This window comes from Ruditapes philippinarum, unplaced genomic scaffold (assembly GCF_026571515.1).
Source record: "Ruditapes philippinarum isolate M1 unplaced genomic scaffold, ASM2657151v2 ctg6046_1_1_1_1, whole genome shotgun sequence".
NCBI lineage: Eukaryota > Metazoa > Mollusca > Bivalvia > Venerida > Veneridae > Ruditapes > Ruditapes philippinarum.
Window position 1 is genome coordinate 2,098 of NW_026854767.1, and position 26,478 is coordinate 28,575.

A 26,478-nucleotide genomic window follows, 5' to 3' on the forward strand; every position below is an offset into this window, starting at 1 on the left:
TCTTACAAATGCTTCATCCTTACTAAAAAAAAAACACTTTCGGTGCTCTTGTTATATATATCTTTCCCTGATCTTTCACCCTCTGTATCTAACTAAATATTTTAATGTATATTTACATCATTTTTGATTTATTTTTCCTTCAAAGCTTCATTTTTGTTGTGTTTTCATTCTTTCTGGTAGTTTTAACATTCTTAGTTGTAGTTTTTCACCAATCTTTGCTGTGTTTTACAGGCAGTAGAAGAGGAGAAAGAAGAAGTTGCAGAAGTGTCTGAGGAGGAAGTCGAGGCACCTGATCAAACTAAACAGGTAAGATTTAACAATTATAAGTTTCCGACCTCCCCACACCCCAACCTTTATGTTTCCTTTCAACCCCCCCCCCCCTCCCCCATGTTCATAGGAATTCTATTGAGCAAAAGTTTATTAATTTATATCCCTGTATGCATATATTATAATTAAAGACTTTAAGCTGATAACATCATTGTGCAGTTTCCCATTATGTGAATAATGTTTATCATTGTATTTGGGAATTTGAAATCCATTTTACATACCATTTTTGGGGAAATTATATAACATGGGGTGGACGTTTATATAAGATACGTAACTTATTAAGATAATTCTTTCTTGAAATGGGTAGATAAGCAGTAGCAGTTACTTAACCTTGATACAGATATAAAGTTTGTCACTTGCTTTGGGGGGGAGGCATTTAGATTTACCCTTGTTCGTTCATCCGTCCGTCTGTTCCCTTTTTGTGTCGAACATAGCTCAAAAAGTAATTGAACTAGAGTCATGAAACCTTACAGGAATGTTGATCTGCATGTGAAGTTGTGCACCTGGGTATTTTCATGTGGATATATTTAGTATTTGTACAGTTATTGCCCTTGACTTAGTAAAAATTTACAATATTTAACTCGTGTTGCACGTAACTCAAAACGTTTATGACCTGTAGGCCTGAAAGTTTACAAGAATGTTGGTCAGCATGTGTACTTATGCACCTTGGGGTTTTCTTGTGGATTTATTCAGTATTTGTAGTATTTGCCCTTTACTTCAAAAAGATTTTTAGTTTTCAACTTGGGCACATGTAGCAAAAAAAAAATATATTTAACCTAGACACATAAGATTGACAAATCAGTGGAGTGTGGGGGCACCCATGTCCTATGGACACATTTCTAGTTTTTTTTCAAAAGCCAGTTTCAAAAAATAAATACCGGAAAACTTTTGAAGTATGTGTTTATATCATTGCACCGGAAATATAATGTTCTATTATCATGTTTACAGAAGGGGAAAGCAGGCGTGAAGAGAAAGAAAAAGACCAGTCCGAGTGGCAAGCCGGCAGCGAAACGGAAAAAAGTAGAGAAAAAAGCTGAGGATGGTGAAGAAGAAGATGAAGTGGAAGAAGAAGAAGAAGTAGAATCTCCGTCTGACAATCCTGATGATGAGGTGAGTTGAATGGGTATTGTTATACCCTAGACAAATGAAGTTTGTGGGGGCAAAATGGGGTCAGCTGGCGGTCGCTTGGTCTGTTGCAGATTGCTTGTCCCGGATATAACATATTTTTTTCATTTATTGATTTTTTTTGGCAGCAAACTGCGTCTGAAATTCAATTGGGAAATTTTAGGTTAAATGGCCAGGAGAAAATTGCAAGCTTTCAGGCATTTGCTCAAAATTCAGGTTAATTATAAATATGGGTCACTTTTTAATCAGATTTTGTTGGAGATATGTGTACAAATTTGAAAGCGCAGTCAATGAATTAAAGATTTTGAATTTACTAGCCCAAATTCCAGTTTTGAATTTATTCTACTATATATTTAACTATATTTTCTTACATTTTCACTGGCCCAAACTAATTTTCACTGGCCATGTGCCACCGGGTCAGTGCTAAATTCGATGACTGAAAGCTCGAACCGAAATAAACATATATAAAAAGTGAACAATATTTATTTTTTGCATTTCCCAGAAACTTACTTTTATTTGTGTATATATTCATAAATTATAGATGTACTGTCTTTGTAAAGAATGAGGATATACAATATATACACATACTAACTTTTTGTTATAACAAGATTGAACAATTATTTACCTTTTAATTACGTCATTATAGGATTTTGAAATTGAAGAAACTCCCAAGAAGTCGACAAAGAAGCGAGGTCGGCCCCCGAAGAAGAAGGCCGACGAAAGCAGTGACGAGGAAGAAGAGACGGAAAAACCTGCCAAAAAGACGCCAAAACCTCGTAAACAGAGCACAGGTGGTAGTGCTAAGAAAGGTTAGAATTCATTGGGGTCTTTTTTCATTGCCTTCTGCCTATAGATATAGTGATGAAAGTAGGGTGTCTGTAAGTGAGTGTTTTCGGTAGTTGACTTTAAACGACATTTCCCCTCACATATTGATTTGAATGATGTCAGGGACTTTGATTTTGTTCATGTGAGGAAGCTATCTAGCTAGCTTAACGATCTTTGATAGTTCTACTGATGTACTTGCTTAAGTCCTGAAATAAGGAAGGGAGTGCCACGCCACCTGAGGTCTTCCTGGACCTGGACAGCTGGAAAGTCACCATAATTATCACCATTGTAGTGCTGGTATGACTTAAAATTCCCCACCAAAAAGAAAAATAATGTAAAAATTTCAACCAAACATATGGAATGTAAATGTTTCCATATTTTGAACTATACATTTAAAAATAGCTGCTTAATTTATATTTGTGAAGTAAAACTAGAACATCTTGCATATCATACAAATATGTCTGCATGCTTTTGGAATTTTTGTCAGATTTTTAGCCAGAAAAAAAATTGTACAAAATTTACATAAAACAACCAACATATTTATAACAATAAACACGTTTCTAGAGTGTCCATGGCCAGATGGATAAGGGCGTTGACTTCAAACCACTTGCCCCTCACTGCTGTGGGTTCGAATCCCAACAGGGACTTTGGATTCTTTCATGCAAGGAAGCTATCCAGCTAGATTTTTGAATGTTGGTGGTTCTACTCAGGTGCCCGTTATGTGCCTGAAATAATGCACGGAAGGGCAGCTGAGGTCTTCCTCCACCAGTAAAGCTGAAATGTCGCCATATGACATTTACTGTGTCGGTGTGAAGTAAAACCCAATCAAACAAACACACATTTCTAAGGGGAATCTTTAGGGATTTAGGAGGGGGAAAAAACACAGTAAAAACTCACTATACTTGACATGGTAGTGACCTGACAAATGTTCTGGATTCCAGTTTAGTGGAGATCCAGTTTTGCAGATGATATCTTTGGTTTTGGAATATGATTTATTTTACACCTGCCATTGATTTAGCCTTTACAACTACCTTGTATTATTTCATGTTAAACTAAATTATCTATTGAAATAGCGACACCAGCAAAAAAGACAGCAGCTGGTCGGAAGAAAAAGCAAGATATTGGGGAGGAGGATGAAGTTAGTGACAGTCTGAGCTCACTTAGTGACAGGTAGGTAACAGTGACTTGAACATTTTGTATCATATTGCACTAGAAAATAGTTTATTACATGCTTTTCTGTGGTTTATAGAAATATATCAGTGAAATATAAAACTGATATTTTCACTGTTTGAAACAGCGAAAAATATCAATTTGATATTTTTCACTGTTTCGAATTTAAGCCTGTTTCAGTGAAATACCTGTGTGCATAGTACTGGAAACCAACTTAAAGACTAAAGCTTTTTTCCCCTAGTTATTAGGTTAAAATGTTTTTTTAAAAGTTTCTTTGCATATAGTAAAAATAAAATTTGTTAGTTTAGTGTAAGATCGGAATATATTTCACTGAAAGGTATATTTCAAGAGCAGTGCAGTAGATGCATGTAATTGTGTACATTTTACCTTATTCATAAACACATTGTTATATACTAGTTACCAGTTTCTCTGTTAAATTTATAATAACTAATTATTCTCTCTACCCATTACAAGTAAAGGGGGCAATGGGGTATATGTATCATTTGTTGTTATATATTTTTTTATTGTTTTTAAATTTGTAGTAGTGAGTCTGATGACATTGACTTGAGTGGATGGAAGAAAAAAGAAGAAGAACGAAAGAAGGAACTACAGAGGAAGATAGAGGAGGCTAGTGAAAAGTAAGTTTTTATGGGAAAGGCAAGAAAGAAAAAGCTTGACTATTCAAATAATAGCAAATCATAATTCTGCCTACATTGGCACTGGCATTATACTGGGCTCCTCAAAGATGGTGGTATTCAATGCTTTAAAACAAGAAGGAAAACAAACAATGAATTGACAATACAAGTAACTATTATATGCTACAACTTTGAGTGTTTTCTACTACATGATACATATAAGAGTATATGCATCTTGTAGCTCCAGCAGGTGACGAGGTTTAGGCCCCTGGTGTTGCTTTGAATTTGTGGCACCTGAAGTTGGCCAAAGTCATCTTTCCTGAACTGTGTTGGTGTGCCATAAAACCAAACAAAACAAATACTAAATGACGCAATGAAATAACAGAATATACTAGCAAAAGGGCATTTCATGTGCCAGACATAGACCATATGTTTCCTGAAAAGTCATCATTAATCTAGAAGTTTTTTTTTTGTATTTCAGTTAAAATAACTAAATGTTATATCAAACTAGGTTTTTTTCCACGAAAATTAACATTTGGAAAAAGATGTTTCAGGCATAAGCTCAAAATTCAACAGACTATTTAAAATATTTTGCATTAAAACTTTGTTTTGTTTAGGTGTATGACTTATGTTAGGTCTGTTTTAAACAATGTAAGTACTGCTCACATGAAAATGCGAAATTATTTTGAAAAAGTGATGCAGTATAAGGGACTGTAAGCTCTCTTGACTTAACCATTAAAATGCTTGGGGTTAGTTAAAATTGTTTAGCAACTTCCAATTTTTATATTTCATCGAAGGTTTACCTTTGAATCTATACCTACCACTAACCAATATCAATCTCTTATGCTTGATTGAGTTATCTCCCTTTTTGTATATGAAATTATTTGTCTTTCACTACAGGGTTTTTGTAGTTGTTTTTTTTTTTACATTTAATGAAAGGAAAATACTATAATTACTATACTTATGAGTTGGTTTTTTTTGCATGAAGTACATGTAGGAATTTGAAATAGACCTTTTTCCCTATAGACAAAACTGTTAAAAATTCCTAATTCAGTTTTTAAAGCAGCACACCTCCAGATTCATCTAATTTTCATGAAAAAATTGAAAATGTGTCTTAAAAGTAAAATATTGTGAAGTGAACAAATGAAGTAATTTACAAATTGCAAATACCATTGTAAATTACCAAAAAGAGGCCAAAATATGCATGAAAAACAACCCTTTCTGCGTTAGTAAGATAAATGTTGATACATAAAGGAATTACTGCAAAATCAGTCATAAATCATAGATATGATATAACTTATTACTTGAATCTTTTAACTTTTCTTGCAATTTTAGTATGTTTTTCCGATGTTTGATTTTCTTAAAATATTTAATATTTTAGCTGATATTAACATTCTCAAAGATTGTGTTTAGCCTAACAAGATGATTTTTGGACATATTCAAATGCATGTATTTGTTTTTCTGTGGCAGGGGGGGGGGGGGGGTAAAAATGAAAATCATGACTTATTTACAACTGTATTATCACCTAACAGAATGGACAGAAATTTTTGAAAATTCCAAATGTTGTCTTAAGCATTCTCAAAGATTGTTAATACTTCTCTTTACCAAGCCATTTTTATGCAAATATATGTTGTTGCTGTTGTATTTTAAATCAGAAATTCTACATGTATTACTTATGCATTTTATCATCCGGAGAACAAGTACATTTGTTAGTAGCATTATAGAATTTTACCATTTTTTACTCAATTATTCAAAGAATAAGAAGTGTTATTGTATTCACTCATGTGTCAGCTACGTCGTTGTTAGATTTTTATGAGGAAATTAGTATATCCAAAACTGCTGAAAGGAATGGGTGGTAACTTCACACATTTAATTGAGAACATAATAGGAGATCACTGTCAAAGGACCATAACTCTAACATGGATTTTGACAAAATAATGGCCCCTTTTTGAACTAAGAAAATTCTACAGTAATAGTCTCTTGTTTGACTATCAATCTCTGAGAATAGTTAAGCATGCTGCTACTGATGGCTCTTGTTTTATTATTAAATTTTTCCCAATTGTTTATTAAATTTTTCCCACTAGTTTATTAAATTTTTCCCAATAGTTTATCAAATTTTCCCCAATTGTTTATTAAATTTTCCCCAATTGTTTATTAAATTTTCCCCAAATGTGTATTGATTTTTCCCCAACTGTTTATTAAATTTTTCCCAATTGTTTTATAAATTTTCCCATATTGTCTGTTAATTTCCCCAATTTTTTGTTTTTAAGGAAACGTAAAGAGGAGGCCGAGAGGATCAAGAAAGCTAAACAAGAAATGAAGATAGAACAGGAGAACGAAGACAACGATGAAGAATCTTCCCCTGGAGATAGACCAAAAAGAGAAAGGAAAAAGAAGAAATTCTTCGATGGAGAGGTAAGCATACAGTAACGTATTTAAGTTCTTAGATACTAGTGACTTGAGCCGACACTTACAATGGCAAGTTACAACAATGACATTTAATTCTTTGTTGACCGGGTTAAAGCGGCACGCCTCCAGATTTATACTTATTTTCATGAAAAATGTTAAAATATGTGTAAACCTATTATAATCTGTAGTGCCCAAAAGGAAGCAATTTACACCTAATTCATTGCACTTAAAACTCATATAAACTACAAAAAATGAGGTAAAATTGTGCAAAAAAAGCCCTTACTGTGTTCGTAAAGCAGTAGAAATATAGTCATAATATTGAGAAAAAATCAGTCATAACCACATATAGCATGTCAATTATTACTTGAATCTTTCATATTTTTACTTTCCTAAAGTCTAAGTAATATTTTTTTAAAGTTTGATTTATTGAAATATTTTTCTTATCTGGAGGCATGTAGCTTTAAGATGCTAAGGACACAAAATTCTTTTACAGCCATGATTTTAATTGCATTTCAGGAGGCTGAAGTTTCACCGACCAAGAAAGAACTAAAATCACCAGAAGTTAAAGCGGAAACTAAGGACAAAACACCGAAATCATCCAAACAAAAAGAACCCAAAGTCACAAAAGACACGCAAAAAGACTTGAAAGATATGCCAAAAGACAATGTGAAAGACTCTAAGCATTCAAGTGATGACTCTCCTGTAAATCATAAAGAGGAACGTAGAAAAAGTGTAGACAAAGTGAAATCAGAAAAGTCCAATAAACCGGAAATAGTGTCTCAAAAAGTGAAAGAAAAGTTAAAAGATAAACTTGACAAAGAAGGAGATAGCATTGATAAAACTGAAACAGATGGAAAGGTAGGGAAAGATGAAAAAGACAAAGTGAAAGTAGAAAAAGACAAAGTGAAAGTAGAAAAAGACAAAGTGAATGTAGACAATGAGAAAGAGAAAATAGAAAAGGATGATAGTGATAAGAACAATAAGGAAGAAACAAAATCAGAGAAATCCAAAGTTACAGAGACGGATAGGAACAAATCAGAGCAGGTTTGTACTTTTAGGAATATATTCGGATGTAAAAAAAAAATTAATATGAAACTGGGGGTGGGGGGGGCTATTTTGGTTTGTAAATTGGGCCTTATTTCTTTCCCTGGTGATGGGAAACAAAATAAATCCATTTCTTTTAACTACCTGAAATTCCTCCAAGGGCCCTTAACCCAAAGTCCAATATAAGGTAATTATTGCCCTGACTCATATTTGATAAATTTAAATGTTTGTGATTTTTGTAGGAATCAAGAACAAAAGATTCAGAAGAAGAGAAGAGACAAATTGAAGAAGTTATCAAAAGAAAAAGACAAGAAAAATTAGAAAAACAGAAGGAAAAAGAGAGGAGATTGTAAGTGAAACTGTTGCTTCATTTTTCTGATATTTCCAGAAGTCTTTTGCCATGTTAATTGAAAATGAGGAAAAAAATGGAAAATAAAGGTGTTAATTTCAATTTTCAGGCCAGGAGGTAAAAAAAAAAGTTGCATAGTTATGTGATAATTTTATTTTTCCTGAAGAGAGAAAAAAAAAAGCGGAATGAAGTTAATATATAATTATTTCATATTTTTAAGAAAGTAAACAAAATCTAGCTGCATAATTTCGGGTATTTCAGGAAAGAAAAAGAAGAGGAAAAAGAAAGATTAAAAAAGCTCAAATTAGAGAAAAAGAAAGAAGACCGAAAGAAAGAAAAGATAAGCTGTAAGTTTGATTGATACATTATTTTAGGCACTTTGAAATGAAGCTCAGAAAAGTTTTCTGTTTAATGCTTCATGTAAAAATTACCCTTATTTGAGAAAGTCTCTTTACAGTTGTTCAAAATCCCCACTGCTAAAGGCTAAAGGCCATACCAGTATGAAAGCAAAATTTCATGAAAATGTATTTAAAAGTATAATGATGTGAAGGGAACAAAAAAAGTTATTTACACATTGCAAAACAGCAGTTACAATCTGCATAAATTACCCAAAGGAGAAAAAATATTTAAAAAATAGCCCTTATTGTGTTAGTCATACAGTAGAAATATGGTGATAAATACTGCAAAATCAGTCATTAATTGCACACAACATGTAAATAATTACTGGAATCTTTAAACTTTTCTTAAAGTATTTGTACATTTTGCTCAAGTTTGATTTTCTTGACATATTTTGGTGTGCAGCTTGAGAAAAAAAAGAAAAGAAAAATCACGAAAAGTCCTAAGGACAGACTCGTTTCTATGCTGTCTTTCTCTGCCAGAGTTCCCAGTGTTAGGCCTTAAAGAAAAAAAAACACTTTAAAAGTAAAAATTTCTTTTACTCTACTTCCGTTCGGTATCCTGAAAGTTATTTATTTAAATATGATCAGTTATTTTTACTCAGAAATTACACAAAGGATTTACCAGTAATAAAGTCAGTTTCGCACCCCCCACCCCCCCCCCCCCCCCCCCCACCCTGCCCCTCAAAAAAAAAGTACATGAATTATGTATCTATGTAACAATTAATTAAAAAGTACTGAAAGAAAAAAATATATGAATATTTGACCTTGGCAATAAGTCATACGGGATTTTAGTGAAATTTTGACCCCAGCAGAGATTTTAAAGTATTTTAGCTTAAAGTATTTATTCATACAATAGCATAGTGTTGTGTAACCTTTTCTTCTGATCTGATCCAAATGATCCAAAATGAAGACAAGTTTTGTAGCAGTTATATAAATCTTGCACTATTGATTACCGATTACTTTTCCATGTATATCTTGCTTTATTAACTTCCGGTTGCGGTCAAAGAACTTTTGGTGGAAGGGATAGTTTAAAGTTAATAGTTTGAGTTCAATAGCATATGAAAGATAACAGTTTTGGCAGTTTTCAGAGTTGTTTTTCTTCATTTCTAAGAAACTGTGAGATATTCACCGCTTTTAGATTTTATGTAAATTGGGTACTTTTAATTACTACATGTACACTAATTGACTAATTGATAGAAATACCTGTGCTGCATGTGCACTTATTTCTTGATTGCATTTACTTTGATTTCGTTTTATGTGCCTAGTTTGTGTTTGATATAATGCACAGAAGGGCATCAATAGCATATGAAAGATAATAGCTTGAGTTGAATTACCTTATGTGTTTTGTTAATAAAGTCAAATATATTGTGTGTAGGAAGATAAATATTATTGATAATGAAAATAATTTTGTTAGTTTGGATTTTTAAGTAATGAACATATGATAAACAATCCTATATCTTTAACAGTTTTGGCAGTTTTCAGAGTTGTTTTCTTCATTTCTAAGAAACTGTGAGATATTCACCGCTTTTAGATTTTATGTAAATTGGGTACTTTTAAAAACTGTGTACACTAACTGATAGGAATACCTGTGCTGCACGTACACAGATTTCTTGATTGCATTTACTTTTATTGCATTTAACGTGCCCATTTTGTGTTTGAAATAATGCACGGAAGGGCACCCAACAGGTCTTCCTCCACCAGTGAGTCTAGAAAATCACCATGATATGACCTATACTGTGTTGCTACAACATATAATACCTCCCCACACCCCCCCCCTCCCCCCCCCACCCAAAAAAAGAGAAGAAACTTGAAAATTTTGTATTATCAGAAATTGTTTGTCTTTTTGTTATATATGATTGTGAACTGTGAAAAAATGATAGATTATTCTCAATCATTTCTCAATCTTAATTTAACTGTAATCTCTGGAATTTATGTAATGGAGTTGTCCTACATTGAATTTATAACAGTCATGTTAGAAATATGGTAATAAATACTGCAAAATCAGTCATTAATGGCACATTACAGTGAAATATTATTCGAATCTCAAACCTCACTTTTAAAATCTTAGTCACATTTGTCTCAAATTTGATTTTCTTGAAATATTTTGGTTCATCTGAAGGCATATAGCTTGAATTTCTTTCACTATATCAGAATACAAAATTTGAGCTACCAAGTATATAACCTGGTCATATTGGAAGGGAAACAAGCAGGCTTGTCTTGCTCTATACTGGTGGCAAAGGGGAATAACTTCTGGTTTTTGCAAGTTGATATGTGTAATATTTTTAATGATAATGGAATATGTCATATGTCTCTCAAAGTTTCAAAAGTTAGTTCATACTGTCTTGATAATCTAGTAAATGTAGACGTTAGTTCAGATTTTGTGTTATTTTAGTTGCTGTGACCGAGGCAAAGCTGATACAGATGGACGTTGAGATAAAACGCTCACTTCAGAAAGTTGGGCATGCTGTAAGAGTTTCTTCCCTTCTCAATATCTTTATTTATAAATCAGTGATATTTAGACGCAAGAGTTACCACCCTTTACACATTAATAAAACAATTTAAATATACAAGAGTTAACTCCCTTTGAATGATTTAATAGGACATTTTAAGTGATTTCCTTTATACATAAGTATACCCATTTAAAGAACTGTTTTAATGGTCTCAATCTCAAGAATTACTTTTCTTTTTCCCCTCTTATAAAATATTTACATAAATATACTTGGACATTGATATGTTAAGGACTTATGGCATTTGTATGTCTCGATTCATGATAATATACCAACCATTTCAGGACGTGGACAAATGTATAGCCGTTATGGAAGATTTGGACCATCTGCCAGTAAATCACGTCATGCTGAAGAAAAATCCAGACATTATGAACACTATAAAAAAGGTAGGGATGTTTCTTAAACAGAGGCTGTGTTTTTCAATAGAACTGAGGCTGTGTTTTTCTAAATTCGAGGCTGTGTTTTTCAATAGAACTGAGGCTGTGTTTTTCTAAATTCGAGGCTGTGTTTTTCAATAGAACTGAGGCTGTGTTTTTCTAAATTCGAGGCTGTGTTTTTCAATAGAACTGAGGCTGTGATTTAGAATACTTTGTTTTATGTGTAAAAGAATTTAAGCATTATTCCTCAGTTTGTCAAACTATCAAGAATCCTTCCTTATTCCATATAAAACTTCAGAATAACTAAGTAAGGACAAGAATTTGTATTTAGTAAGACAAAGGACATGTGTTCACTGAGCTCATTGACTGTAGAAAAAAAAGCACAGGCACACAACATAATAAGTCTTGTTTGTCTTCGTCCACCAGTTAAGCTGCAAAGTCGCCACATATGACCTTGAATTAAAAAATGAAACAACCACAAATTTGAGATTTTGATGACTTTTTATTTTAATTTTTAAAGAAGATCAAACTTGTGTCCATGAAGGGTTGATTGATTCCATCTAAGTCATTTTCTGAGTCCTATTATAAGCTGAACAATCCTTTCTTGTTTGGGAATAGTGACTAATACTAATAATCGTATTGCCCTGAGGTGCTTATTTTTCATAGCAGTATCCTCTAACAAATGATCATTAGAATTGAGCAATATCTGGGTTTTTACCTTTGTTCTAATCTTGATTATTATCACTTGTATTCACTTTAAGAAATATTGTTCACTCTGTATCACTTTAAGAAATATTGTTCACTCTGTATCACTTTAAGAAATATTGTTCACTCTGTAATTATCAGGCAGTTATTTCTAATATTTGTATGGACTTCAATATCCTGTTCTGGATGAAAAACAACAACAGGAAATAGGAAATGATGTGGCCAGGGAATGAATTGTGAAAATGTGTTAATTGCATAAACCTACGGCTTTAAAGCCATTTAATAAAATCAATATTATACTACTAGTATAAACCATGTAATAACTTAGTGCTCGCCAATTTTTTTAAGCCAATCACCGACGAGGATTTTTCAAATTTTCAGGTTTCAAATCTTAATAGAACAGATTTTATATAAACTGGACGTTTTATATTATAAAACGCAAGTGGGCGGAGCTAAGTTTCGAAGAGCGCTAAAGTGAAATATACGCATGTGCAGAGATCTTGAAGTTTACTCCTACTAATCAATATTTATGCATCATGTTTTTTCCGTACACGCACATGTATATCGTCACTACGGCATATAATTAAAAAAAGAGGTTCATTGAAATGAAAACAGGCAAAATAACAGTAAAAAATGTTTTATTACTTACGGAACCAGTATCATTTTATAGATTCCAAATAAAAAGTTCACTTTATTCCAACAAAGTATGTATGTAATATTTCTTACTTTTTATGTAAATATTACAGCCCGTGTCGCTGCAAAACCGAAAGTAGGGTGTTTTTATGAATTTTACATTTATTTTTGACAATATACTGCCATTTGTCCGAAGATGACATGTATATGAACATAATAAATATGTATGATGCATATATAATCAAGCCACAGGTTCATTTCAGCCCGAAAAATATGTCGAGGTGACGGGCGAGGCAAGACATGTCGACTTTTTGTAGCTTATTGTGAAGTTGCAGTACATGGAAATCGGGCACATGACAATTCAGCACATAAATAAAACATTCTAGTGTTCCGTGGTATACATCTTTTCTACGTGTCATACCTCCTTTCCTTATTACAATGAAACTTTACTGCATTGTTATCCATCGCTGGTTTGTTTTTTGCAGAGATTGAGAGAATGACCTGTGCATGTTCAAAGAGGGTACCGTTTGAGAATATTTCGCAAAGAGGGTACCGATATGGATATGCACCGTGATATTGTCTGATTTACCTAGACAGAATGCGGGAATAAGCTATGCAGAATGCGGGAATAAGCTATGCAAAATACGTAACCCGAAAATGTGTACCGCTACCTCTTCCAAATATGGTTATACACATTTAGGCTATCGTGTGACGTCACGCAGTGTGTTGGGCGGAAAAAAAATGGGCGGAGCACTAAGCCGGTTAGAGTGCATATTGGATGTTCTTCGTAAATAAGAAAGCTACAGTCGCTTCGCAAGCTCCGCTCCTTTTTAGCTTTCTTATTTACGAAGAACACCCAATATGCACTCTAACCTATACTTAGAGCGTATGCAAATGAGGTGACTGATAACCTTATTTAGGTATTCATACGCACTGTCAACAAAAGAACCAAACATGGCAAGCTGTCAGCTATAGTAAAGAATACTGTTAAAATGAAACAATTTCATATATAATAACTATATTTCATCACTTTTATTCACCTCGCTTTATCACTTCATAATGAAAAATCCTGTCATGATTTAAATGGTCTTTGAATTGTTAGAATAATAATGATTTTGTGTGTTTATGCTATGCATTTCATGGAGCCATTGGCGTCGATGGACCCATGGCCTATGTCTTATAAAACTTGTTTGTGTCGTTTGGTCGATTTAAAAGTGTATAAAGCCATGTATACGAGGGATGATCAAAAATAAACCGGACTGTGACTGGCAATTGAAGAATTTTCATCCTATCACTTATTGTTATATATCACACTTAATCGGAAAACAATACCTGTAAACTGATACTATATCTAATCTGATAACGCAAATAGCTTGTCCGTAACAGCGAATTCAAAAACCATGGTAAGGCACACCCGGCGCAGTGCATAAATTCGCCTTGACATAAGGCGCTTAATGCTGCGTGTATTTTACAATATGGCACATTTAGATTTCAAAATACGCCAAAACGTCATGTACCATATCTTTGACGTTGTCAGTAAAAATGACTTCATTTAAACCATATTTATATTTACAATCACAATTCAAACGTCACATGTTAATGAAATACTCGCGTTAAACTATGTCGTCGGAATGTCTCGAAAATCGATAAATAGGAAAACTTTGTCAAATGTAAGACGAGAAACTGTTTAAAACGTAGAAAAAGATTATGGCTATCAAGGGAAAAGTTCCAGAAAGCCACAGCATACTATTTGATTAGCTTGAAAGATTAAGAAAGGATAATAGAGAAATAGAAACAAGTAAGGGAGAGACAGAAAAAAGACATTTTCAACGACGTTGGTGACGTCAATCGCCAAGAGGTTGAAAAATGACAGTCGATTGACTGCGGACATTGTCAACGATGTTCGACAGTAACTACGGGACGGTGCAGTCAACTCTGAGGATCTTAAAATGATAATAGTTAATGCATTAATTACATGTATTGTATTCTTGGTTTACAATTGTATCATTTCTTTTCTTATTTTACGCAGTAGTTTTATGGAGAAATTTCGCAACAATTTAACAGCCACTGTTCAAATTGGCTATGCGTTTTATTTATTTTAAAATAATGGCAATTTTGATCATAGTTGTATTATTCTGTTATTTTTTCGTATGTATGATACATTATAATTCAGCAACATTATTTTACATTATTTGTAATACATAATATAGTTAATTGCATGTGCGAATTTTTCAACAATCAAGTTACAGAAGGAAATAACGGAGGTTTGTGTCATTACAGGAGCTCTTTATCACCATTCATTCTATTACAATACAATATGATACCCACTTGTACAGAAATATATATAGGCAGGGGATCCGCCGCATCAATAACATGACTGTACCACATATTGGCCTACTCCGTGAATGAGTAAAAATCTGCTCCGTTATAAGGACAATACGCTTGTGACGTCGATAACGTCAATTTTAAAGTTATACCGTGCGCCACATTGCTTTACATGTGCATGCCAATAACAGCATAACTTTTTTCTTTGCTAATATTTCTTGTTGGCATTTTTGTATTATTTAGGGGATAGATTGCGATTTATTTTCTGTGTATTGTTATGTAAATTCATTTAACAGTTTAAGAATCATTTACAAAGTCCGGTTAATTTTTTATCATCCCTCATATATATATATGGGATAGCCCAGTATCGTAGGCAGAAAATGATCTCCCCTACTGCGGGCAAATATTCTTTACTGTAAAAACAATCCTACCTATGATTCATAACAAAAGCCTTGACTTTAAGTATTACATGACAAACAATTGTTATCACCATGGGGGGGGGGGGGGAATGATTAAGTAACAACATTTGTACTCTGCACATTCAATAATTATGGAATCACGATGTTTGTGGTGGTCCATAACAAAAGTATATTAATTTTAGCTGCTCCTATGTGTTTGTTCATGATTATTTAAAATGTTTTTACAAAATATCCATCTTGTTTTCAATCGATTTTAGAAAAACATATGAGTGTTGGCCAAGTGGTTAAGGTGTCTGCCTCTCAAACCAGGGATCATGGGTTCAAGCCCTAGTTGAGTCACAACAATGTTTCTTCATGCGACACCAGTACTGGTTGGTTCCAGGAAGCAGACTCCAGAGTGAATAAGTTGCAAAAACTTGTTTAGCAAGCAAGCTTGAATTAAAATGTTTAAAGGGTAGAAATCTATATCTTACATGAAATAAGTTAAATTATATTGGTTCCATTATTGTATGGTTGATCCACGAGAGAGTAGTAATGTAGAATGTCTCTGAAATTTTTAACATATGAATAATGTACGTAAACAGAAAAAAATGTTCCAGAAAATTTTATTTTGCTATTTAAAGTAGGGTTTTATCCAAAAAAGCAATGACTTTGTGCATGCCCCACTCATTTTAAGCAATTGTATTGCCATTTTTATTTCATACAAGCATTTGTGATGTATGTTTTTTTTTTTTTTTAATCCAAACAATAATTTTTGCATAAGTTATTTAGCTATATACACTCTTAACCAAAAACATTGGTGGTTGTTGTTGTTGTTTTTTGTTTTTGTTTTTTGTGCCCCCACGTTAGTGGCGGGCATTTAGATTTACCCTTGTCCGTCCGTCTGTCCGTGCGTCCTTCCGTCCGTCCTTCCGTCCGTCCTTCCGTCCGTCCGTTCACTTTTGTGTCGCACGTAACTCAAAAGGTATTTGACCTAGAGTCATGAAACTTTACAGGAATGTTGATCAGCATGTGTAGTTGTGCACCTGGGTATTTTCGTCTGGATATTTTTAGTATTTTCAGAGTTATTGCCCTTGACTTAGTAAAATTTTGCAATTTTCAACTTGTGTCGCATGTAACTCAAAAAGTATTTGACCTAGAGTCATGAAACTTTACAGGAATGTTGATCAGCATGTGTAGTTGTGCACCTGGGTATTTTCGTCTGGATATTTTTAGTATTTTCAGAGTTATTGCCCTTGACTTAGTAAAATTTTGCAATTTTCAACTTGTGTCGCATGTAACTCAAAAAGTATTTGACCTAGAGTCATGAAACTTTACAGGAATGTTGATCAGCATGTGTAGTTGTGCACCTGGGTATTTTCTTTTGGATATTTTAAGTATTTTCAGAGTTATTGCCCTTGACTTCGTAAAATTTTGCAATTTTCAACTTGTGTCGCATGTAACTCAAAAAGTATTTGACCTAGAGTCATTAAACTTTACAGGAATGTTGATCAGCATGTGTAGTTGTGCACCTGGGTATTTTCGTTTGGAAATTTTCATTATTTTCAGAGTTATTGCCCTTGACTTAGTAAAATTTTGCAATTTTCAACATGTGTCGCAGGTAACTCAAAAAGTATTTGACCTAGAGTCATGTTACTTTACAGGAATATTGATTAGCATGTGCAGTTGTGCACCAGGTATTTTCGTCTGGATTTATTTAGTATTTTTAGAGTTATTGCCCTTCACTTAGAAAATTTTTGCAATTTTCAACTTGTGTCGCAAGTTTCTCAAAAAGGATTTGACATTGTCATTTAACCTATAGGCAGGTTGCTCAGCATATTTTAGATTTGCACCTGGGGTTTTGCTTGTGGATTTATCCAGTATTTGTAGAGTAATTTCCCTTGACTTAGTAAAAAGATTGACAGAACAGTGTCGCGGTGGGGGCACCCGTGTCCTATGGACACATTTCTAGTTTTTAGCTAAATCTGATATTTAATAAATAATGGTTTTTTTTATGAAGTTGTTGTTGCCTCCTTAGCCATTGTGTTCATCTGTGTTTAATTAATTTGTGCATAATGGTTTAGCATAGGGTCCCTGACCATTCGAATAACAGGAAATGTTCAATCAAATTTTAACTATTCAGTGTTCTTACTAGCTAATATTTATTTAATTTGAATAGTTAATAATCATCCTGCATAGATACATTATAAATTATCGTGTAAAATTACAATTAGCAGAATGGATTGATAAATGATCGTGTAAGATTTCAATTAGCAGAATGGATTGATAAATTAGCATTCGTCATTTATATATTTGTAAGCAGTTACTTGTACATGTTCTGAGGATTGTTATTTCTATTTTCAAGAAGAGCGTCCCTCAAATATTGTAAATAATGTGTGGTAGAGCTAAGTATTGCCTGCCAGATGGCGATCCGATCCTCAAGTCAAAAGTGACGATTCACAAGACGAAGTAAAACTGTGAATATTACTGAAGGTTCTCGGTCGATAACTAGAGTTTGGAACCTGATACTGTAAATATACTCTGTATATGGCAAGCCCCCTACTGTAGAGACCTCGCTTTGGGTTGCTTTTTTGGCCCGCTAAGATCAAGGTCACAGTAACTTAAAATAGAAAAATGGTTTCCAGTTTAAAAAACCTGGTTTCATGGCAGTTTTCAGAAGAAGTTTGATTTCAGTATAAGGAACACAATGGTGTGGAGTTTGATTTCAGTGTAAGGAACATAATAGTATCGTGTTTTATTTCAGTCCCGGAAGTACAATGGTGTAATGTTGTTGTTCCTTTTTTTCAGTGTTGTATTTACAATGATGTCTTTTTTTATTTCAGTGTCGAAAGTATAAAGGAAGTGAACAGATTAAGAAGAAGGCAGAATATATCTACAGTAAATTTAAACAATTGTTTCTATTGGGAGATGGATTACCAGGGGAAGAAGTGAGTATACCAACAGTGATCAGTTTTTTACGACCAATTTTGGGTTGAATTTTTTAGATCCATTTTATCAAAATATTTGACAGAGAAGGGCATATAAAAATTATGGTATTATATCACATTTTCCATAAAATGAGCTGTTTTCTAACGTTGGTTTAATGTTGGTTTCTAAGTTTCCCTTTTTGTGTCGCCTTGAAAAGGTGACATATAGGGGTTACTTTTGTCGGCGTTGTCGGCGGCGGCGGCCCCTAAAGCTTGTCCGAAGCATAACACAGTCACTATAAGTCTGATTTACTTCAAACTTGGTATGCATGCTTCTTTCAATAACCCGAAGTGCAGTGCACAAGGACCGGTACTCTGCAGTTCTTATTTTTTTGAGTTATTGCCCTTTGTTAATTTTCATACTTTAATTTTGTCCGGGCTATTTCTCTTCAACAAAAAAAGCTATGGACTTGAAACTTTATAGGATGATAGATCTCATTAAGAAGAAGTGCAGTGCACAAGAACCGGTACTCTGCACTCCCTAATTTTTGAGTTATTGCCCTTTGTTAATTTTCATACTTTATTTTTGTCCGGGCCATTTCTCCTAATGTATAAAAGCCATGGACTTGAAATTTCATAGGATGATAGGTCTCATTAAGAAGAAGTGCAGTGCACAAGAACAGGTACTCTGCATTTTTTAATTTTTGAGTTATGGCCCTTTGTTAATTTTCATACTTCACTTTTGTCCAGGCCATTCCTCCGAAAGTATAAAAGTTATGGACTTGAAACTTCATAGGATGATAGATCTCATTAAGAAAAAGTGCAGTGCATATGAACTGATACTCTGCATTTCTTATTTTTTGAGTTATTGCCCTTTGTTGATTTTCTTACTTTATTTTTGTCATGGTCATTTCTCCTCAAGTATGAAAGCTATGGACTTGAAACATCATAAAATGATAGATCTTATTGATAAGAAGTACAGTGCACAGAAACTGCTGCTCTGCACTTATTATTTTTTTAGTTATTGCCCTTTGTTATTTTTCATATTTCATTTTTGTCCTGGCCATTTCTCCTAAACTACATTGTTCACAAGGCGACACATCCGACTCGGGGAGTTCTAGTTTCCTGTGCGACACAGTCTATCCTTCTCCATTGGCTTCGCCACCATTCTCCTAAAAAGGAAAAATCACTGCCCATTATTTGTTTAATTTAAGCCACCATGCTGGTTTACCTCAGCCAATATGCCCAGATGATTAAGTTTACTTGTATAAGATCACTTCTTTGTAACTGCTATGGGTGTTGATTTGCCAGGAACTGTTGATTCATTAATTCTTGTAAGCAGGGCATCTGTGGTTGAGTGGTTACAGCTGTTGAATTTAAACAACTTGCCTCTTACCACTGTAGTTAGGTCTGCACCTGCATCTTCGATTTCTTTCATGTGAGAAAACTATCCAGCAAGCAGCTAACAGGAAGTAGGTGGTTCTACTCAGGTGCCAACTTGTGCCTGAAATAATGTCATATCATGTATTTATTTGTGAATGAAATCTTGTCTGTTAAGTCCAACTTTTTTTAAGGTTCTTGTTTAAGTGACAAGCACTGGGAACTTACTAATTTTGTTAAAACTTTGCTGAATAAATTCTGGTTTATTTTAAAAGCATCTCTTGTTAATATCTGTTCATATGTTTCCAGATAATTAAAGAAATGAAGGAACGAAAAGCTCAGGAAAAGACCGGCCAATCAGAGAACACAGAAAATAAAGAAAACACGGAAAACCCGGGCAATGAGTCAGCGTTATTAAACATGTCAACTTTTTCCGGTTTTAATGTTAGCAGTAGTGTCACAATTCCAGGTTTAGATTTATTGGAGGATGGAACTTCACCGAAAAATACGGAGATCCAAAACAACGTTGTTGTGAACGGAGTTTCGAATCATAGACCTACAGAAAATGAACCGGACATTCAGAATGGTGAGACTCAACCGGATAATAGTGAAAGTGATAACGCTAAAACAATCGGTACAAATTTAGAAAGTGCTAAAAACGGTTCAATTGATAGTGAAATGGACACAACTGAGAAAATTGTCGAGGGCGACGCAAAAACATCGCAAAATGTCGATACAGAGGATGATCTCAATCCACATAATTTCTCTCCGAAACTTGACCTGGCGGACACGGCACAAAATGACATGTCAGCTGAATCTGCTGATGACAGGTAAATAGTCGGAATCATTTCAATGAATTTAAACGTATATACTATAGAGATTTGATGTAGCTAATTTCCCTCTCTATATAGTTAATATCCACTCATAGTGAAGGATTATAATTAATTTCCAGTTATAATAGATTATTAAAGTTAATTTCCACTCATAGTATTTCATTATACATGTAGTTAATTTCCACTCAGTGTAAATAGTTTTAGTAAATTTCCACTTGTAGTATATCTTAAGAAGATAATTTCCACTCATAGCTAGAGCAAAGCCATATAGTATATTTCCACTCATTTAAAATCATTTTAATTAACTTTTACTCATATAGATAGTTATTATATAGTTAATTTCAGCTAATAAATGAAGGTAGTTTTCAGTTTGTCATGTATTTATATAATGTACATGTTTTTATGTAATGTAAATGTATTTATGTAGTGTACATGTATTTGTGTAATCTTTGTGCATTTATGTAATTTACATGTATTTATATATTAAATGTACATGCATTTATGTAATGTACATGTATTTATGTAATTTACATGTATTTATGTAATGTACATGCATTTATGTAATGTACAAGTATTTATGTAATTTACATGTATTTATGTAATGTACATGCATTTATGTAATGTACATGTATTTATGTAATATTTATGTATTTATGTAATGTACATGCATTTATGTAATGTACTTGTATTTATGTCATGTACATGCATATATGTAATGTTCATGTATTTATGTAATGTACATGCATTTATGTAATGTACATGTATTTATGTAATGTACATGTTAAATATATAATATAATATTCAAAATGTCACTTCATACAATGATTAAGATCTAAGGAGAGCTTATCACGTTCCGTTTTTATTAATGACCTAAAAAAAAGGTTTATATTAAGTGCCAAAGAAAATTACTGTGTTTAAAAAAAAATGTAATTACATAATTATATGTATAAATTGTAAGTCTGTTTTGTTTACTTCTCAGGACGGACACAGATTTAGACGACAGGCTAGCAACGCTGGCGAAAGCGTCGGAAATGTTACACTCTATAGCAAAGATGGCGGAGGCCGACAGCGAGTTGACGGCGGAAGATGACTTCAAGAGCGACTCGGAGATGGAGAATGAGGTCAGTGTACAGGTATACTTAAAAGACGGGAAAGATCAGTGTCTATTCTAGGATTCGAAAAACAGGGGAGATTTTTATCAATAAATGAGAATTTATTTTACATTTGTTGATCTTTTTCCTTCTTTCTCTATGTAAAATTTCTCCCCCTGCCACTGGAAAAAAAATAGGGGACGAATTCTCAAAAATATGAGTGAATCCACCCATCCTAGAATAGACATTGAAGATGAGAAGTTTTAAATAATACACTAGCTTTTAAATGTTATTTTGATATCCTATCCCTATACTTGATAATGGACAATTACAAATATTGAAGCTGGGTAAGATACTCTCCAGGTTAATGGTAAATGATCCCTGGCCTTGATTGTTGAAATATCACAGTGATCTTTTTCCCTGTATATTACAGCTGACTAAAGGCTGTTTCCCCTAGCCCCAAAATAGGTATATTTTCCCCTAATAATGCATTTTTTCCCTCCCCTGAAATGCCCTGTGCACATTCTTCACCAGAACCATGAATTAACAGCAGCTGACCTACATTAGCTAGAAGATAGCTTCTGCTATGTTACTTTGTACCATGCATGGTAAATTGAATTGAAATTGAAAAAAAATTAATATGTGTGGGTAAATTACATTCTCAGTTGTTTGAATTTGATTTCAGGTTTTCCCCCTTTTCTGATTTATTGTGCCATATTTTCCCCTTCAGAAATCATCAGGTTGTTTTGGAAATTGCAAAAAAAAAAATCAATATAAAATTCTATAAGCTTGTTATTTTTCACCATGTTTTTAACCATTTCTCCTAATATAAAGAATTATTTTTCATTCTTGCCTATTGACAGAGAGAGGATCTTGATGCTAGAATAGCAGCCATCATTCAGGGTTCTGCTGGAATAAGTAAGGATATATCTGATAAAGAAGAAGAAGAAGAGGAGGTGAACATGTACGACCCAGCTGAACCTACGTCTGACGACAGTCAAGATAAAGTAAAGTCCAGCAAAGCCAAGGTGGTGGACAAGAAGAAAGAATCGGACGAGGAAGAGATCATGGACGATGATGAATTACATAACATGCTGGGTGTTTGAACATGTTGACATTTGTGAGCAATGAACATGCTTAGATTATGAACATATGAACATGTTCATAAACAGGACTGGATGGATGTCCCAAACCATGGAAATAATTATGACTTTTACTGGTTTGAACATTTTTGACGAAGGATAGACATAGGTAAATAGTGAACAGGATTTCATTAGTGAGGGCTGTGGCGATTTATGCATAATATGCTTGATGTGTGAACATGTTTAGATTTTGTGAACATGTTTAGATTTTTGAACATGTTTGAATTTTGAGAACATGTTTAGATTTTAAAAAACATGTTTAGGTATGTCTTCATGTTTAACTTTAAAAACATTGTAAACTATTTTAACATGTTAAGATTTTTGAACATGATTATATTTTTGTGAACATGTTTAGATTTTTTGTGAACATGTTTATAATTGCTTGCATGTTTATGTGGAGAGCACATGTCTGGATTTTGGAATGTTTAAACTTGTGAACATTCTGATACTTAAGAAAAATGATACTTAGGAAGAACATAACCTTTTTTACTGGTGAAAAGAGTAAATAATTGTGAACATACAAGGAGTGTAAATAGTTGTCAGATGTGAACATGACTTGAGATATAAATAGATTGAGACCATGTTGAACATGTTTAGGATGAGAGTTCCTTGTGGGATTGTGAACATATTTGGGATTGTGAACATATTTTGGAGTGTGTACATAGTTATTACAAGCATCGTATATATATCAAGTCAGCCTGACAGTGTCATTCAGTTTTTAAAATTGTGAACATATCTTTAATTCTGAACATATGAGCTACACAGTGAAAAAAACACGAAGTTGAGTTTAGTGTACATATTTTAAATGAAATGAGCAATTGTTTAAAGTGTGCATACTTGATATTAATGTCAAACAGACTGGAGTCTAAAGAAAATGAATTCAACTGTATATATAAGAGATGGGCATTTTTAGAAAGCTACTTTATAGGACAATGTATGATTTATTCAACTTTGAGTGTCCTGATTAAAGGTTTTAATTCTAGGATAAAGGCATGCACTATTCAGGTGTGAAGTAATCACATGTATTTTAAAAATTATGATATGTTATATATTTACATGAAGGCATTGAAAAATCTATGACACTTATTATGAATGTTAATTCTTATGAATATTAATGAAGTAGTAGTCACAGCTAGTGAATATTAATGAAGTTTTGCTAGTGATGAATATTCATATATATATGATATATCAGATTATGAGGTATTTGAGATATGAGGAGACATGCAGACCATGTTTTTGAATAATTTCGCTGAAGTCCTACTGGTTTTGGTGAATATTTAAGAAATCTTAAACTTTGTTTAGTGAAAGCATTTTAAGGTTGGCCGATTTGAATAACATTCTTGAAGTTTTACTGGTTTGGTGAACATTCTGTAAGTTTTGCTGGTTTGGTGAACATTCTTGAAGTTTTGCTGGTTTGGTGAATATTCGGTACAGTAAGTTTTGCTGGTTTGGTTAACATTCTGTAAGTTTGCTGGTTTGGTGAACATTCATGAAGTTTTGCTGGCTTGGTGAACATTCGGTATGGTAAGTTTTGCTGGTTTGGTGAACATTCTGTAAGTTTTGCTGGTTTGGTAAACATTGTTGAATTGAAATATGGCTTTATTGGTGAATATTTGTAAAGCCTCTTTTGTTTTGTGAATATTTGTTTAGGCGTTTTGTGAATATTAGTCAAGTCATTTGGTGAATATTTGTCAGGTGAATATTTCTTATCAAGTAGAGCTGGTTTAATAATTATTTTGAACTATTTCTGGTTTGGTTAATACTGAAAACGTTGAGTTACATTGGTTAATATTGATATTTAATTATGTGACATACTAAGTGAAGAGATGGTCTTCAAATTCATGTATGTTTATAAAGAAAAAAAAAATTGATTAATTACATTAAGAAAAATTGTAGTTTTTTTGTAGATGTGTGTGTTTATAGCAAATATTACATACATGTTATGTTTTAAATGGACCATCTTTAAAGGCACATTGTGCATCAGAAATGAATTGTTTTTTTGTTGTTTTTTTTCGAGAAAGGGCAAATATGTGTTATTGTATGTCAACAACAAGGACGGAGTTTTTTTGTAGAGAGAGCGTTTACTGTCATGTTTGAAACCAAGCATTGCCAGTAGCAATTCCTTCTTTTTTTATGAGGTCGAAACAAAAAGGAAAATACTTCAGGTACTTTTTAAGGTGTCATTAAAATTATTAAAATATCAAAATGTGTTTTGTGCCAAGAAGAGATTTTGAAAGCCGGAATTCTGTTGTTTTTTTCTCCCTTTATTTGTATGAGTATGTTACCCTATTTACTGTTTTAAAAACCATCATGACAAAATCAACATAGTGAGTTTGCGACTAGCATGGATCCAGACCAGCCTGCGTATCCACGCAGTCTGATCAGGATCCATGCTGTTCCGTTTTACAAGTAGAGAAAATAATAGCGAACAGCATGGATCCTTCTGACTGCAGATGCGCAGGCTGGTTTAGTTCCATTCTGGTCACAAACGCATAACGTTGGTTTTGTCATGACGTGGCTCATATGTCTAGGGTCCTGCTTTGAAACATTTATTTGCATGAGTTACTTCCCTTGCCATGTATACTACATGTACACTTGTTAATGACGACAGCATGCTCTCCCTTTCCATTTATTATTTTATGACACTGCCTTATTTTTTTTTTGCATGTTTTTTTTTTTTTTTACATTTTCTACATTATTTTTATGTGCTCTTTACATACTTTTAATATTGTTTTCTTAATGAATACTTTAAAAAGATAGCCCCAAACAGAATGCATTTAGTTAACAAGAGATAAAATTCTTTTTGTTTTCCTTAGTTTCTCTTAAGAAACTCCCTTGTCAAAATTCTTGCTTGAAAATATGAATTTCCCATTTTTGTTTTAATGATGATAAGTTGTTATTATTATTATTTTAGTTGCTATAGGCATTTGCCATACAGTTACTGCTTGTATTTAAGTGAAAAAAGTTAATATTTATGGAGGAAATGAAAATTTAACTTTTGAGAGCATGGGAAATAAACATGCGAATGTGTGTATCAAAGAAATGAATATGTGAATAATGGGAACAATTGTATTAAGGAAGTATTGGAAATGAAATTCTGACTAAAGGAGTGAGGGAAGTTAATGTGTGGATGCAAGTAGCGAGGGAAATTAAAATGTAAAATTAGGGAGCAAAGGGAAATGAATGTTCATTTTTGAGAGAGCAAGGAAATAGACATTGTGAATTTTGTTAGTAGAGAAAAAAAACAAGAAAATATGGACCTGGAAGTAAGGGGAATGAATTATCTGAGTTTGAGAAGCAAGGTGAATAAGTAAATAAGTCTGTATATTGTAGGTAAGGGTCCAAATGATATGAGGTGATACGTCCATGGTTCATTATGATTGTAAATTTACGTTTTAAAATCTTTCACTGGGCATCATTCTAGTTATTTTGATTTGTTTTGGAAGCGTTTAGGTGACAAGATGTGATGTTGTTCATTATCAGAGAAACGCTTATTCGATCTTAGAAAGACGTGTGGGTGTGACGAGACTAAATTTTCACGCATAATGATGGGTGTATCACTTTAAGTTGGAAACACATTTTTTTCATTGAACTATTTTTTACATGTTGTTATATATGTTGTTTTCTTGCTTTGAAGTAAACATGGGTTTTGTTAGAGGACTTGATTTTGTTTAAAGATGTTTCGACTGAAAATGAAATGATGTTTTTTTTTTCAGTATTTACAATATGTATATAAGTAGATGTACCGTGGTTTAAACGTAACTTGGATGTACAATATTCTTGAACAATACTTTATCTGATGCACAACTTTATATAAAAAAATACAAAATAGACACTGTATAAAACAATTTGGCATCAATAAAAAAATGAAACATACA

At 33.1% G+C, this 26,478-nt stretch overlaps 1 protein-coding gene across 1 annotated transcript; it reads left to right on the forward strand.

The window, feature by feature from the left end:
* Window positions 1-231: 231 nt before the first annotated feature.
* On the forward strand, window positions 232-26,478 carry LOC132740996 (hepatoma-derived growth factor-related protein 2-like; the record flags this gene model as incomplete). The annotated part of the gene is made up of 15 exons (XM_060729069.1): window positions 232-306; window positions 1,276-1,437; window positions 2,099-2,261; window positions 3,351-3,447; window positions 3,990-4,085; window positions 6,353-6,497; window positions 7,008-7,535; window positions 7,778-7,884; window positions 8,146-8,231; window positions 10,675-10,748; window positions 11,074-11,175; window positions 18,071-18,175; window positions 19,844-20,364; window positions 21,347-21,500; window positions 22,322-26,478. Coding segments are annotated over 15 exons (2,658 nt in total), but the record flags the coding sequence as incomplete, so codon positions are not given.